This window comes from Siniperca chuatsi, linkage group LG18 (assembly GCF_020085105.1).
Source record: "Siniperca chuatsi isolate FFG_IHB_CAS linkage group LG18, ASM2008510v1, whole genome shotgun sequence".
In the NCBI taxonomy this organism is placed as follows: domain Eukaryota; kingdom Metazoa; phylum Chordata; class Actinopteri; order Centrarchiformes; family Sinipercidae; genus Siniperca; species Siniperca chuatsi.
Genome location: NC_058059.1, coordinates 20,547,460 through 20,563,145, shown reverse-complemented (window position 1 = coordinate 20,563,145; position 15,686 = coordinate 20,547,460). Strand labels below are relative to the sequence as shown.

Below are 15,686 nucleotides of genomic sequence, written 5' to 3'. Positions count from 1 at the left end.
CGTAAGGGATGAGAGAGGCGGTGGTGGATAGAGGAGGCTCTGCTGGCCCAGTCTCTCAGGTCCAGCTTCCTCTTTGATCACCGGCCTCCGACCTCCATGTCTCCAAAACAAGGAGCCGGGGCCGAGAACATGCAGCGGAGCCTGTATCCCCTCCCTTCAGCCCTTGTTCCCTTCAGTTATGAAAAAAAGGGTTAATTGTATTTAACAATATGCTCTCTATCTCTCTCCCCATCACCGCCACCCTCCCCTCCTTGATTAGAATTAGAATCACATCTGGCGCCATGTTCTGTCCCTCATTACTGCTGAATCTCATTACAGCCCGCTCCCGTGGGAGGGACCGCGCCGGGTTTTTAAGCACACTTTTCGCTTTCTTCCTGCCTCTTGCTCATCTCATCTGCCTCGCCGCTTCTTCTCTTCTGCGTTTACATTAGCGGAAGTCCTTATCTGAGAGAATGACTGAGCACCACCACCCACCTCCTCCTCCCTCCCTCCCTCCCTCCCTCCCTCTTCCCAGAGCTCGGAAATTGTTTTACAGTGCCAATTAAAGTAGGTATGTTGAGTTTTTTCCAGAGTATGTATTATTCAGAGTGTATTATTTGTTGCGCTCAAAAAAAAAAAGATGAGAAAAAAAACTCACTAAAATAGGACTAGCAGAGTAAGTTCCACTCACTTGCAATACAAACTACACCAAAGGAAATATAGTCAACATAAGGAAAATGAGGGAGCTTATTTATGGTGCCCTAAAGTCTTACTGAATAATAGAAACCTCCACATATAACCACATTCTAAACTTTGTTTTTGCACCCTTGTGCAAACACTGTGTCTGACTGGGAATTGATTTTAGAGGGGGGGGGGGTAAAGAAATCTGTAAAGTTTGAGTCCAAAATGTTTTACCTCAGTAAAATATTAATTTAAAACCATGGCAGGGGGAAACAGTTTCTCTGCACACTTTGTAGGCTACACTTGTGAGGGAATAAGAGTTAGAACGTATAATCAAAGCCTTTTATTTGCACTTTTAAGATACCAATATAAAGTAATAAAAACATGAACAAAATACATGAAATAAAAAAGAATTGTAGCAGTGATGTCTGACAAAATTGAACCCTGCGTCAGAGCGGGAAGCTCTGAAGGTCGCAGGGAAGCCCTGAGGTTCCTCCGGTTGTCCAGCTCTAGATCATCGGCGAGTCGCAGAGCGTGCAGGGCGCCTGCAGGATCTTCTTTATCCACTCCGGATCTGTGGAGAAAACAGAAGAAAACAAGTCGTAAATGTGATGGGAATTTTAAATGCTGGTCTCGTATTTGTCGCGGCACAAGTCTGAACTGAATGTCAGCAGCACAAGGTTAAATACACCGCTGTAATTACTTCCTCATTAAATTTTTGTAAAAGAGGTCTTGATCTTCTAGCTCTTAATGTCTTATGCTTGAAGAAAATAAATCAGTTTAATAAAACCACCAAACACTGTGAATGAGCCATTTCTCAAGTAGTTGAGGAGATTCATGTCATGTCACTCTATTCAAAGTGATTTTTTTCCCCCCTTTGCGGTGAAAGGAAAAGAAGAAAAAAATTTAATGAGAGTCCCATGACAACAACAATGTTGGTCATTAATTAAGATTTCAACTGCAAAATAAGTTTTAAAATCAATCAGTGATGCAGCCTGTGAGAGAACACTCTTCTTCCTTGATATTGATCATTACTGTTTCCTCTTGTGCACCAGATGCCCAATTTTCACGAGCACTGGTGCCCTTTCCGTAACCGTACTGCCATGTAGCTTTAACAAAACATTTAGGTAATGCACACCTATGTTTGAAAGCCCAAAAGCCATTACTCTTTACTGATAGATGAAGCCAGCCATGTTACGTATTCCACGTCTGCAAAGGGCTTCATACAGTAAAAGCCAACAATAATTGCCCCACATGGTTTTAAAACCAAATATAGAAGAAGGCAAAAATCTGTAAGATGTTTTGAGAGAGAGGAACTGTGACGATGTTGATTTTGACAGATGCCAAAACTGCACAGACCTGTCAGTCTTTAGCTCAGATAGGCTGGAATGACCAGCAGAGCCGTGCCTCAGGCGCTCAGGCAACACCGATAAAGACCTGGGACACATGTAGCAGCCAGATGAAGCCAATCCTCAAACATTGGGAAAGAGTACACTGTTTTTCTCTCCCAACTCTATGTTTTCTACATTTAAGTTAAAGTAATTCATGCTCATCTCCAAGTTCAATATAACATCATGAGTATTGGCCAAAATGACCACAGAAATGATTGACAGCTCAAATCAATGTTCTCAGTCGGAGCAAACATCAATCTCTGACAGTCAGTGCTTTAACATTCACACAAGAAACCAGGTTACACAGGTGGCCGTTTACATGCACTTTAGTTACTGTAATGCAGACTTTGGATGGAATTATTTAGAATACAAGGATCGCTGTGTGTAGTGTATTGATCTTTCCTGTCATCCCGCCAGACACTTTCCCTGTCTGAAGTCTTTGGCGTGCACATGCTCATATGTAAAAAGCCAATCAGAAACCCGGTCACGCGCATACGTGGCAAAGAAATCGGCTTTCTCCAGGAGAAATCTGGCCGGGATAATTGGGTTCCTCTAATCTCCTACCATGATTACAGAGACTGGGTCTCGTTTACGTGATGGTTAGGAAATCAGGTTATTGCAGAAAGTCAACTATAACCCGGTTACCTAAGTGCATGCAAAGTGCACACTGAGCTGCAACAAAGCAAACTCAATAAAGTCATACAAAGATTATTTACCCCTGCACCAGTACCCATAATTCCCGAGTGAAAATGTTAAGAATGCCATTCATTTGAAAAGTTGGTATAACGAGACAGATTTCTGAGAAATAGAGAAGAGAATCTTTCATAACTGAATCAGGGCTATGTACTTGTTTCAAGTGGATTTTACATGTTCGCTGTTGTCAAGTACAATTCTTGGAAAACTTTGCATTTTAAGAGTGCGACAAAACTTAAGTTTTTTGGGATAAGAAATCCCTTTTTAAACACTTTTCAAAAAAAAAAATAAAATCAAACAAACAAAAACAGCTAATTACAATCATTCATGTTTTTTAAGCATGAAGTTTTCGAATGGACTCGAAATCCAAAATGTCAAGCGATGATCTGAGCGGCAGAGCGGGATGAAGGCCGACGTTGAAGGTGACAGGAGGAGATGGCTGATGGAGAGTGAGACTGTGAAATGGAGGTGGAGAGAGAAGGAAAGTGGCGCTTACCCTCAGGCTCTGGCAGTCTGGCGATGCTATCCAGCAGGAGGCAACGTCTGAACGTCAGCGTCTGGCAGGCCTGGTATGACAACACACACCTGGAGGAGACCGAGAGAAAGGCATTAGAGAGCTGGCTGGCAGGGACAGAGACATGCACGCACACACACACGCACACGCACACGCACACACAAAAATAGAGCAGAAACAGCACTGAGGTACAACTGACGGGCACAGATTTCCCTCTCAGTGCCCACCAGAGGCACCACGTTCTAGCTAGCGAGAAGGCAGGAGAAATGTTTGGCAGAGGATATTTATGAGGCGATGAGAGTGGTGCGTGGGTAAATATCAGAAGGTGGGAGGCTTGATTACTCCTCTGTGAAGATAAACAAACCGTCAAAGAAGGCATTTGGCATTAAGATTCAATTCATATCCTGTCAGGCTCAACTGTGGCATCTGAACCAGAGGAGCACGTTGAGGCTAAAGCTAATAATAAAAATTAAAAAAAAAAAAAAAAAAATCTTTAGTGGATTAGATTAGATCAAGAATAATCCGCGTACCTGAGCCACATGTGACCGTTTTTACAGGTTGCTTGTTTGTGTTCGGAGAAGGGCAGCACCGCCTGACACAGGCTGCAGCGCTCCGAGAACGTCTGCTTGTTCATCTTGTTCTTGATGTGGCCAATCAGGACCTGAGAAGGATGATACACACACACACACACACACACACACACACACATACAGAGTGTGTAAGTGTATAATGGTAGCAGAGAAGACAGAAGCATGAATGTGAGATTAGTGCTGATCTCATAAAAGGCTAAAACACAGCTGATCTGAAACACTAATATCACAGCTGATCAGCAGTAGTGGCTGCACAAAGTCTTATCGTTTGTTTTACCCAAGTGCACTGCATCTTCACCTGATGACATATACTATAACATGTCATAAACAGACATTAATAAAAGACTACAATGGCTGTAGAATGAAACAATTTTAAAATGAAAAATGCAATAGCTACCTAAAGAGAAAATGTGTTTTTATATATGTAAGAACCATTTCTGATATTTCTGTAGTTTGTTACTTTGTCATTTTGTTAAAAACAAACGAACAAAAAAAAAAAAACCCATTAAACCGTTCAAGCGAGTCAATGTAACTTTTCCTGAACAAAGATGCAAGATGGGCACGTAAACTTCTATTTCCAGGGAAACAGTGCATCTTCGGTGGTGAGGTCATGCTGCACTACGGTAACTAAAAAGTCCAAGCAACAAAGTTTTCAGAATTTTTCAACAATCCCACCTTTCTGCTCATCCTATTGAATCAAACTGCCTTTCTCTCCATAACAAATGGCCCATTGGTTTACACATTGATTTGACCCTCACTGACCTACTTCAACAGGAAATACATCACATCAAGGAAGTAATGAGGCCATTTCATGGGACCTTTAAAGGAAATATTAATGCTGCAGCATGTAATGATATTTTAGACAATAGTGCACTTCCACCTTTGTGGCACCAGTTTGCGTTTGATGCTAAGGGTCAAACACAAACTGCAAAAGCCTGTAGCGGCAAGGTGTATTCATTTGAGTTTTATTGCTTATGAATTCAACTTTTCATTTTTAAGAGTACACTGTGCAGCTGCACTATTTTGGATTGTATAAATATTAGTTTGGGATCATCAGCATATATCTGACATCAAGTCACTCTGATCAGGGAAAACAAAATAAGATCACAACAATCGTGGTAAGAAGCTGAAGTGAATAATTATCAGGTGAGTCACTGAGTTTTACCTCTGAAGCCCTGTCGTTAGCGTCTTTGGAGAGGTACTCCACCAGGCCACAAGTGGGTATGCTGGTGTTCTGAGCAATCCAGGTGTTGAGGTACACCACCCCTAGCACCTTCTTCATGTTTTCTCTCATCAGATGGGTCTCTACAGCATTGATCCAAGCCTGCACCTCCGCCATCTGCTCCTCCCGATTCTCCTCCTTCTCATGTTTAACTCCACCAGGCTCGCTTTCCTCTTCGTCCTTTTCGTTCTCCTCTTCCTCGTCCCTTACAAACACCTTGCTCTCCTCGCGTGTTGGTTTCCATCGGTGATCTGTAGGAGGCGTCTGTAATGACTGGTAAAGTATACGCACCAGAAAGAGCTTGAAACGCCACAAGTAGGGAAAGTCTACTTCCTGGATCTTTAGATCGAGCTCTTCCAGCAGCGACGCAGGGATGCACTTGTTTTTCAAAATTTGCCACCTCACGAGATCAAGCAGGTCAGCCATTTTGTACAAGTTCTGCGTGGGAGACTTGAGCAGCAGTGCTGCTGCCATTTCTGGCGTTTTCAGGGTCACAAAGTCAACCTGGTAGGTCCTGTGAACTGGATGATAGCCGCCAACCAGACCTTGTGTGCTGGCAAGCGCAATATACGCTCCGTTGCGGCTCACTGCAATCCCGTGTATCCTCCTCCCTGTTAGGTTTTCAGGTCGCAACATGTCCTCTTGTTTGAAAATCAAAGTGTTCTCTGTAAATGTTGGTGTTAGCTTCTTTATCCATCCGTCTATGGAACACGTGTACACTGCGACGCCATGTTGACTGACCGCTAGTGAGACCACAGGGAGTGAGTGCAGCCCTGCCACGTGAGAGTTGTGTACATTTAGTCCGGCTGGCGAAATCATGAGCAAACACCAAAAGACGTAGCAGCCGCGTGAGGCCACGATGAGGCTGCAGCTAGATTTTTGGATCGGGTGGATCATCGGGACACATTTAAGGTTTTCGACGGCGATCTCGTCGCACTCCTTCCAGAGGATGACGGGATGCCGGAGGGTGAAGTAGCCCTTCACTCCCGACAGGCTGACTGGCAGGATCTTGACGGGTCCCACCTCACTGCCAACAATCAGTCCGCTCATCCGGCGATCTGCGCTTTCATACTCCCACCACGCCAAGTCACTGGGTCTACTCACACCTGATTCGACAATGTCATAAAACACGACATCTGCCCCGTTTATAAAGGGCAACACAAACTTCCACAAAACAAGGTCACCGTTTTCCATTAAGACGGCGAGGAGGACCATCTCCACGTCTATGCATGTGTTGTCCGACTGAACCTGTTTGATCGTGTAAACGCTCGACCACTCCATTCTCAGAGGAGTCTGCATACGGAAACGCCGCTGCAGCTCGTCAAAGTCCAGCAGGTTTGCCTGCGGCGGCTTGTTGTCTTTTTTGGCGTAGCCTCGCTCCTTCAGCCTCTCACTGTACTTTTTGGTGAGATCGACTAACATATTCCACTCGAGACGCTTGTGGCTGTTATGAATGGTAAGTCTGTGGTCAAGTGTTAGGCAAGCGAGCAGACAGCGCCCACTTGAGTCACAACCTAACGGAGACCAACTGCCATATTTTATTCCTTTGTGCACTCCTACCGATGGGTTGATCACTCTGTCGGACAGAAAAACTTGCCTTACTGTGGGGTCAGGATGTGTAGAGAACTTCTCCATCGCTTGAGCTAGCTCTGCTGCTGGTCCCACCTTAAAAAGTTAAAAACACAAATGAAAAGCAATATGAGGTTAAAGGTCATTTCAGCATACATCCAAACTACATATGAAACAATATTCGCAGCTGGACTGTTGAGGACATTTGATAGTAAAGAAAGTCAGTGCTGACAAATTCATAGAAAAATGAACAATCATTTCACATTTTAAAACCGCATGCTTTGAAATACTCAAAAAATCGTACAGAATTTTAGAGCTACATTTTTAACTATTGAGAAATCACAAGGAATCTGACAATGTGATGCACGCAATTCTTCAGGTTTTAGCAGTATCTGTTAGCCTGGCATTGCCAGACTGATTCGCAAATGCATATTAGTCTGGAACCTCTCAGTTCATTTTCGATTACCAAGGGCCGTTATCAGCAGGCACAGACCAAAATGCCTCTGGACGCAATTGGAAAGACCGACAACCAATCAGAGCAATGAAACGTGCAAGTTGGGGCAGTGCTTTGTCTGTTTTCAAGCAGGAAAAAAATGGCGGCCTGGTCACAAACTTTCTCAAATTACAGCTAAACAGCACACCATATTGAAAAAAAACCCAAATATATATATATAAATTTTCTTCCCCCAAGTATATATAGCTGGTTGATGCAACAGTATCATCAGACAGATAGTATGAGGCCTCTAAAAATCAAGTTGTGCTTTGAGTGCCATTATCTACTGCTCCCTGCTCAGTAGCCCTCCTATTTACAAGCAGTTATTCATATCTATAAATGACAGCAGAAAACCAAGTTTGTCTGTCTGCCATTGTGCCTAGTGGATTATAAAATTCAGCTCCATCCAGTATTTTATCTGCCAAGTGGATTTTTGGAGTGGAGACGAACCTATAAACAATCCTGTTTACACACTAGAGCAGCTGCGCAGGGACAGATTTACCACAGCAAAATTGTTTTTCAGTTTCTCTTTTCATAAACATTTGTATTCCATCGCTTTAATTATCTTTCTTTCAGTTCAGTAAATAATGAAAATACAGAAACATCCACCACTGCCAAACTAATGGCACACAAGTGAATATTAGCTTGGCTGTGTTTCTAAGGCTTGTTTACACAAGTTGCTTAACAAGTAGACAAATAGAAGTAACACTACTCACAGATGTTATTTTCTAATCACCTATATTGTATGTTCTTTAGACACAAATGTGTTACTTATTAGCACTGGTATTACCTTAAAATGTATTGGCACTTTTATACATCCATGTTGTATGGACCTGATGGTCCCTCTCTGGCTAAAACACCACATACACTTGGCAGTCCAAGACACACGGCAAACAACACAGCTGCAATAAATAACACATCTGCATGTAGTTAATTAGTAAAAATTAAGGACATTGCAAACAAAACCCTGCTGACAAGTGAGGCAGAAATGTACTCTTTACTTCAATCAGTCCAGCCTTTTATCCAGTCCAGTTTTTAAAGTTTCACAGCTCTGAGAATGTGGTGCAAATACTATGAAAACAATCTTCAAAATCCTTTTTTACCTAAGAGGGTGCCAACCATTTAAAAGTGTAAATGTTTTTTTTGTTCCCCAGGACTACTCACTTGTTACTTATGAGCATGAGCGTCACTTTTCCATAATAGCTGAAGATTTAGGCAGTCATATGCCATAGAGTGTCGCAAATATTATATTAAAGTGTCCCTCCACTAAAAAAATTGCTTTGCTTATTGTTACTGCACTTGGATGTTTGACCTTCATTGTGCAGAATGATCAATGTGCAGTGTGATGTGGAAAATTTGAGCCTCCAGTGCACATACACTGAGAATGGACTTTTCAGACATCTTGTGTCCAGCTTTTTGAAATGAAAAATATCTAGATATTCATAGATTCTGGATTGTTCAAGGAGGATGAAGGAGTAGGTGTAATTTTAAGAATTTTGAACCAGTTAATTGATCTTTTATATGGAAAAACCCATATCAGACACAAATTCGTATTCAAAGCAGAGCATCAGCATATGTATTAAACATGTCTGGAGGGGACCTTAAAAGGTTTTCATTTCATCTACAGACAACACCAGACTGATTATTGCACTGATAGATTCTGTCTCAATCCTGTTTAAGATTAGAGCTGGGTATCGCCACTGATTTCCCAAAATCAATTTGATTCCGATTCACAAGGTCCCGATTCGATTCAATATCAATTCGGTTAGGGACGTTTCAGTAACAATACCAGTTTTGCTTGGATATGAAAGAGATTCTCAGAGAACTAATGCTGTAAATTGTACAAGGAACCCTCTAACCTGGTGCATTATTATAAATAAATATATAGATATTAAGGAAAAAACTTGACATTTAAGGTTGAAATAATGTCCCTTAATCATACAGTATTGCATTTCTGAATGTTGTGCTGTTATTTCCGCGTTAAAAGAAAAAAAGGATAGATTGTTAGAAAGACTGTGTGATGACTGCTCACTCAGTCAGAGGTCAGTCAGGTGAGCCCGGGAACCTGTATACCTGAATGGCAGAGTTCCACTCGACTCACAAAGCCTCCGTGATACAAGTGAGTTAGCATAATATATTGTAGAATTTTTATGTTATTCGCGTATTAATACTGCGTGGTTATGCATCTACGTTTATACGCACTGTTTGTTAACTTCCTTCTCCAGTGCTTTTTTTTTTTTAGCTCGGAGAAAGAGTTCATCAAGCTAGCAGCACAACACGTGAAAGCAGCCTGATCTGGAAAGTTTCCCGAGTTCTCCAGTGTCGCAGCCTTGGTGCGCCTTCCGATCCGCGGAGCCCAGCTCGCTGCACTTCGCGGCCGGAGAACGCTTCTCCTGGAGAGGAGCAACCGAACGCTGGTGGCTGGGCTCCCGCTTCAGCTCGGGGGGGAAACCGGCTACGTCCCAGCCTCACACACCGAACAAATACGGGTAAAACACCACTTTCTGACCTGGGTGTGTTTTTCTAATCTTTTTAGCTACCTGGCTAATGTCAATCTTCTTGGCAAACAAAAGCCGCGCGCAGCGTTTTTCCTCTCTCACCGCACGAGCGCTTCACTCCTGCGCTCCTCTGCCAGAAGAAAAACGCCATAGCCTAATAACACAAAGATCGATCTCTGATTTTATAAATCGATATCAGATAGTTCAAATGAAGATCGATTTGAATCGGAAAATCTTTTTTTTTTTAAACCCTGCCCTATTTACGATGCTACAATAATTCATTTGCAGCGTTTGATTTGGTGTCAACATGACAGTAAACATCTCAACAAAACCAGTGGCTCTCCCAGCGATCACCGATGAGTTTACATCCCAGTAACATCATACCGTCAAGATCCCAGGCAGAGTTACAAGAAAAAAAAAACAGAGGCTGAGTAATACTGACACAATGAAATATACATTACGGAAGAAACAAGCATAATGTGAATATGATGACCAAACAGGTGGAGGCATTAATTGTATATTTCTGTCAGCTGTGACAGTCTAATACAATGTTCTGTTTCTGTAGAGTTGAAGGTATTTTGAGGCTCTTTAAGAAACACTTCATTCCAGTGGATTACTTTTAACCATGGCTGACATTTTACTGCCTGCCAGACAGCTCTGAGACTGAGGCCAGTTCATGAACATGAGCAGAGTATGCGTGTGAAATGTGGAAATTGGTGGTCGGATACTCCTCTTTAACTGACGCTTCCTTCTCTGTAAGCTGGAGAGGGAGGGAGAGCTACGCTAACTAGCTCAGCAGACGGCTGCAGCAGTTGTGTTTGTTTCCTAATACAACATATTATAGCATGTGCATAGTCTTTATCAGGGGTTCACGAACGCGGTCGACCACTTGACGGCACGGAAATTCAGTAACTTACACAACCAGCGGCAGGTTGAGCTATCAGTCTCAGAGTTTACTAGCTAAAGTTCTATCAACAGCCGCTCTTCCTACGCTAACGTGAAGAGCTACCTGGGTCCATACTTCTTCCTTTATTGAGTGTCACCCTCTGGAGTAAACAGGTGAACATTTGTGGATATTTACCCGCAGCTTGTACGTTTCGGTCGGGACGGGAATTGAGGTCCTGTGTAGCATCAGGTCCTGTTTGTTGCTGTGGACATCGCACACCAGCTCCATCAGCGACATGGAGCTGGTGGTGCATACGGCCAGGCGGTGATCCTGCGACCAGGAGAGCGGCTGCAGCCCGCTGACCGGGGCCATGAGCGGGACGGCGGGGTCCCGCTTAACTGGTACATCATCCGGGCCGAAGAGTAGACCATCCTCGGTTTCTAGCTCGGTCTTGATGACTACATTTCTGGGCAGTGAATGCGCCGAATCTGACTGACTGGCAGCCGCCATGTTTTTTGTGCGGCGGAAGTGATGTTAGCGAGGGCGGGAGGAGAGGAAGGAGGGACTTCCTCCGCGGAGTTAAATAGTGCACTGTGTATAATGTCAACAGCAATAAAGTTTATATCTGTAAGGTCAGGCCATTTAACACTGCTGGTGGGAGAAGTAATATACAATATATCTATGACCATATCATAGATATATATGATAAAATGACCACACAGTTGAATCAAGTTTTTATATATAATAAAAAAAAGTATTGCAGGACTGTTGTATTAGACTGGACTGCATTACTTTTAGCTAGGCTTACCAAATAAACTGTCAACTGAGTGTATGTTCCCAGTGATATTTTGTGACATTGTATTTTATTCTAAATAACAAGTCAACTTGCCAGTCTGATTCATAATGAGATTGTCCTTTTAAATGAAAGCTTAGATGTAAATATTTGCTGCTGGAAAGGGGCTTAAAGGGACTTAAGATGGGTGGACTCACTGCTGCAAAGCATATATTAGTTACTGAGTGGAAACCATGATATGTCAATTTCATACCAGATCGATACATTTCATTAAACTTACACATGGAGCTTTCAGTCACAGATATCCACGGAATCTCTGCAAAGACTAGAGCCCTGTGTTGAAACCATTAAGAAAGTCGAAGACTTACAAATTGTATAAAATGAAATGTCCTCATCTCTTGCTTGTCTAATATTCATATTTTTATGAAGGGGTTTTAGGTGGAGTTATAAAAATCTAGTGGTTTCCAATACATCCCAAGATAAATCTGTGGGGTCACAAAATGATTAAAGGGATACATACAAACAAAATTCTAATTTGTCTCTGACTTTTCTGTGATTTTTGCTTTTCTTGTGAAATATTGGATACGTTCACCTCCTCAGACCTTTTAAATCTTCTTTAAATGAAACAATCTGAGAAGAGAAAATCACTCTTCGGTTGAGCTGCTCACAACTCAGGTCCACACTCAGGCCATAAGCTGTGATAAAGGACATTACTTCATTTTAAGGGGTCATAAGCCAAAAAGGTTGGCAACCACTGATTTATTCCATATTGTAGTTTTACATACCTGACTGTACATGAATTAAAACCAAAATGAATTCCCATCACTTAAAAAAAAGATAGGGGTGATCATCAGTTCACTTCAATTCAATTCAATATTATTTATATAGCGCCAATTCATAACAGAAGTTATCTCATTGCACTTGGGAGGGGTGGGGGGTGGGGGGAGGGAGTCACATCAGTTATCATATTACAATGATCATCTGACAGTCATCCATTCATATGTCTATTTTCTATACCTCTTATCCTGTTCAACTGGAACTGGTTTAATTAAGCTCATACATTATCAAGATAACAGTCATTCAATCGGCCCAGCCTTCAGCAGAGGTTCAGCTCATTCCCATGTGAGGAGCAGATAAACGTGTTGGATGACTGCTTCAGCTTCATAAGTAAAGAGAGGTGTAGATATGATAATGTGAAAATAAGAAAGAGGTGTATCATTTCTATTTACAAGGTGATTGTTGCAGTTTTTGACCTTTAATCCTCTGTAGCAATCAGAAAAACTATAGCACTGGATCAAATGCGGAAAATACCATCTCTGATCTCTGAAATGTTGTCCTTTGAACTCTCCACTTCACTTGAGTGCCAATCAATCTGCCATTACCCCCCGAAAGACTGTCAGCATCCGTCTAAAGTAATCACAATCAATAACCTTGCTCAGATTTTGAATGCGTGTTGTAATTATCCATACACACTGTGCACGTGTGAGACACAAACCTTAACAAGAGGGAAAAAAACACCGTAAAGGCAAATTCATTATTTTTTAAACTGAAAGGAATTTGAAAACAGTTATATAGCTATTTGCTTGTTCATATCACAGCTATGAAATCCAACATTCATATATTTGTGCCATCGAACCGTCAGTGTGTATGCAATATTTACATTGGAATATTTGTCTCCATAGGTTTCTTTCGTCATAGAATGATGACACCATATTTTCTGTTCCATTTTAGCACATATACTGCTGGTGACCAGTAAATTAATCTGAAACATAAATCACCAATACGTTTGTAATACCAGACTACTTAACAACCTTGTTGGCATATTTATCTTTATCAAATTTCAAATGAATACCAAATATATTTCTTTGTCTGTTTCATGTAGAATAGCGATTGTGTGTTTTGACTTTGGCAAAGCCATAATGTCTCAGAACAAAACAGCACATGTAGCTTTTGACAGTGTTTTTTAAATAGCTTTTAACTGCAAGTCTACATTTTCTTTTAAAATATTTTTTACTTATCTGTGTGTGTGTGTGTATATATATATATATATATATATATATATAAATATATATTTCTAACAGCAAAATCACAATTCTTCTGTTTATGTACATTTGTTTTTGTTGTTTTTATTTCACACTTGCTTTGGCAATGCAAACGTCTGTTTCACATGCCAATAAAGCCCCCTTGAATTGAATTGATTTGTGTCAGGACTTGCACATCCTTCTTTTAATTAGATTAGATTACATGAAACTTTAATGATGTCCATGGGGAAATGTCACTCAAAGAGGGTAGGTCTGTGTTGAAACATCACTGATACTCAACAATGACATATTCACCACTCTGAGAGAAAAAGCAGAATGAGCCCAATACTTGACAGGGACGACATCAGTCATTTCATCTGTCCGAGTGCAGTCACTCATCACCAAGAGAGATCATTAACTGTCATATGTCACCGTTAAAGTAATGAAAATATGAAAACTGTCCTGTCTGCAGATGATGGCTCGGAAATATATATCAGCATGCTTTATGCGACGAGTCACCGGACGCTCCTGGACCGGTCAAAGGTCAAATGCAGCAGTCGGATGCAGAGCTGGAGGTTCCCAGGCAGACAGTGATTTGTTGCAGCCCTCACATGAAAGCTCCTCTCGCAGTAGCTGCCTGACTCTCAGCAAGATGACAGCAGGATTTCAACAGGCAGAGTTATTTGTCACAAAACAAATTGTTACAAATCTGTGAGACAAATATAGAATAGCGAGCCCACCATGTTTTAATCTCTCATTTTTCTGTGTTTTGTTTCGATAATCGAAATGAATAAATGAACGGGGACCATGGTATGTTTCATTCTTAATGAAGCGTGTAGTGAATGAATATTTCACACACCTGCTGTGTGTCTTTGGTGGGTTTTGACTGGAGACCCAATTCCAGCCTGGGATGTATGAATGTTGGATTAAACATTCATCAAATACTGTCACAAAAACCTTATCCTCTCCTGTCAACCACACATAAAGATGGAAACAGGCCCCTGCGCAGGCCAAAGGAGCCCAGCCATGACTTGAACCTCAGCCTTTGGTTTACTTATTGTGTGGTAGTGGAATTATTTAGGTTGCACTGGAGTCATGTTATGGTATACAGGTTGTGTAGAGTGGGTTTATGGATATGGATGGGGTCAGCTCAGGTCAATCCCCTGCATCTCTAACATCCACCTGCTGTATTGTTATTGCCTGCAGGTTCCTCCTCAGCCTTTAAACCCTCAGTAGACCACATCCTCTGCTGTTTGCTCACTCCGAGTGTCACTGGAGCCGCTTACATGTATCTTGCGAGGAAGCCCACAGGGACGTTTTGATGCATGGTTCATCATACATGTTTTAATCATTCAGTCTCTCAGACACCTCCCAGGAGGGGGCTGCTGCAAGCACATTTCCGAGTACACACAATTAGTGATATAATCATGATGATGATAATGAAATGTATTTAGAGCATATCAGCGTGGTTCATTGTGTTCGGGGGAGACATTAGCAGGACTGCAGCCCTGGAAAAGCCTCGGCGCTCGGGCTCCCGGCGCTCTCCCTCTGGAGACTTGCAGAGCCCAGCAGGTTGCCACGTCAGAGATTAGCAGTCATAGCAGTCGACTTGGCGCTCCTTCTGTGCCATCAACTGTGAAAGCCTCACCTGACAGGTGTTGCTCTCAATCAGTGCTCCTCTGCCGCCCCCCTCCATGCTGTCCTTGGAGTGGGAAGGGATAAGGAAGCCTCCCCCTCCCCCTTTATATATCTTGACAGCCTCTAACAGGCAATGCTCTAAGATGCACTGGGCTTCATACACCAGAAAAGCAACTGCAAATCCCCCTCTCAATGAGAAACTATTGATATCACATCAGTGACATCAGTAGGAAACACAGTGCTGGCCTTTTATTTAGCTCCCCTCAGGGATGTTCAGTCACCTGTTAAAGGTCAAGGTGATAGGATGTCAGGATGAGAGGGAGGGCTTCAATGCAGGAATAACAGAACATGCTGGGAACTGCTTTAACAGACTGTAGGCCAGAACGAAACCAATGATCACTTGTTAAAAATAACACAAGAGGGCCAAGGGTATCTTTGTTTCGAAATAAAAATTGATTTAAGTGTATGTCAATAGAAAGGTTTCAGTCGTAGTCATCTGGACACTGTTTTCAGAATCAAGACGTTTCGTCTCCCATCCGGAAGTCATTCTCAATTGTTTTTTTTGTTTTTTGTTTTTTTTTCACAATTGAGAATGACTTCCGGATGGGAGCCGAAACGTCTTGATTCTGAAAACAGTGTCCAGATGACTACGACTGAAACCTTTTCTACGATAGAACACTCCTGGACGAATGAGGGACTACACCGCCTGTATGTCAAT

At 42.1% G+C, this 15,686-nt stretch overlaps 1 protein-coding gene and 1 long non-coding RNA gene across 3 annotated transcripts; one reads left to right on the top strand and one right to left on the bottom strand.

Moving 5' to 3' along the window:
* Positions 1-988: 988 nt before the first annotated feature.
* On the bottom strand, positions 989-11,795 carry gtf3c4 (general transcription factor IIIC, polypeptide 4). The gene is made up of 5 exons (XM_044173260.1): positions 10,712-11,795; positions 5,014-6,735; positions 3,789-3,919; positions 3,241-3,329; positions 989-1,234 (listed from the first exon to the last, which is right to left on the bottom strand). The coding sequence occupies exons 1-5, from the start codon at positions 11,024-11,026 to the stop codon at positions 1,170-1,172; spliced, it is 2,322 nt and encodes a 773-aa protein (XP_044029195.1). The 5' UTR covers positions 11,027-11,795; the 3' UTR covers positions 989-1,169.
* Positions 8,051-14,140, top strand: LOC122865187. Of its 2 annotated transcripts, XR_006375410.1 has the most exons (3): positions 8,052-9,251; positions 9,358-9,621; positions 13,803-14,140. It is a non-coding gene; the product is annotated as an uncharacterized LOC122865187 (long non-coding RNA). The 2 variants fall into 2 exon arrangements; XR_006375409.1 differs by having other exon boundaries at positions 8,051-9,621.
* Positions 14,141-15,686: the final 1,546 nt, after the last annotated feature.

Coding starts and splice junctions, on each gene's coding strand:
- gtf3c4 (XM_044173260.1), bottom strand. CDS start 11,026: ATGGCGGCTGCCAGTCAGTCAGATTCGGCGCATTCACTGCCCAGAAAT. Junction 3,920..5,013: donor CTAACGACAGGGCTTCAGAG/GTAAAACTCAGT, acceptor CATCCTTCTCAG/GTCCTGATTGGCCACATCAA. Junction 1,235..3,240: donor CAGACTGCCAGAGCCTGAGG/GTAAGCGCCACT, acceptor TTTTCTCCACAG/ATCCGGAGTGGATAAAGAAG.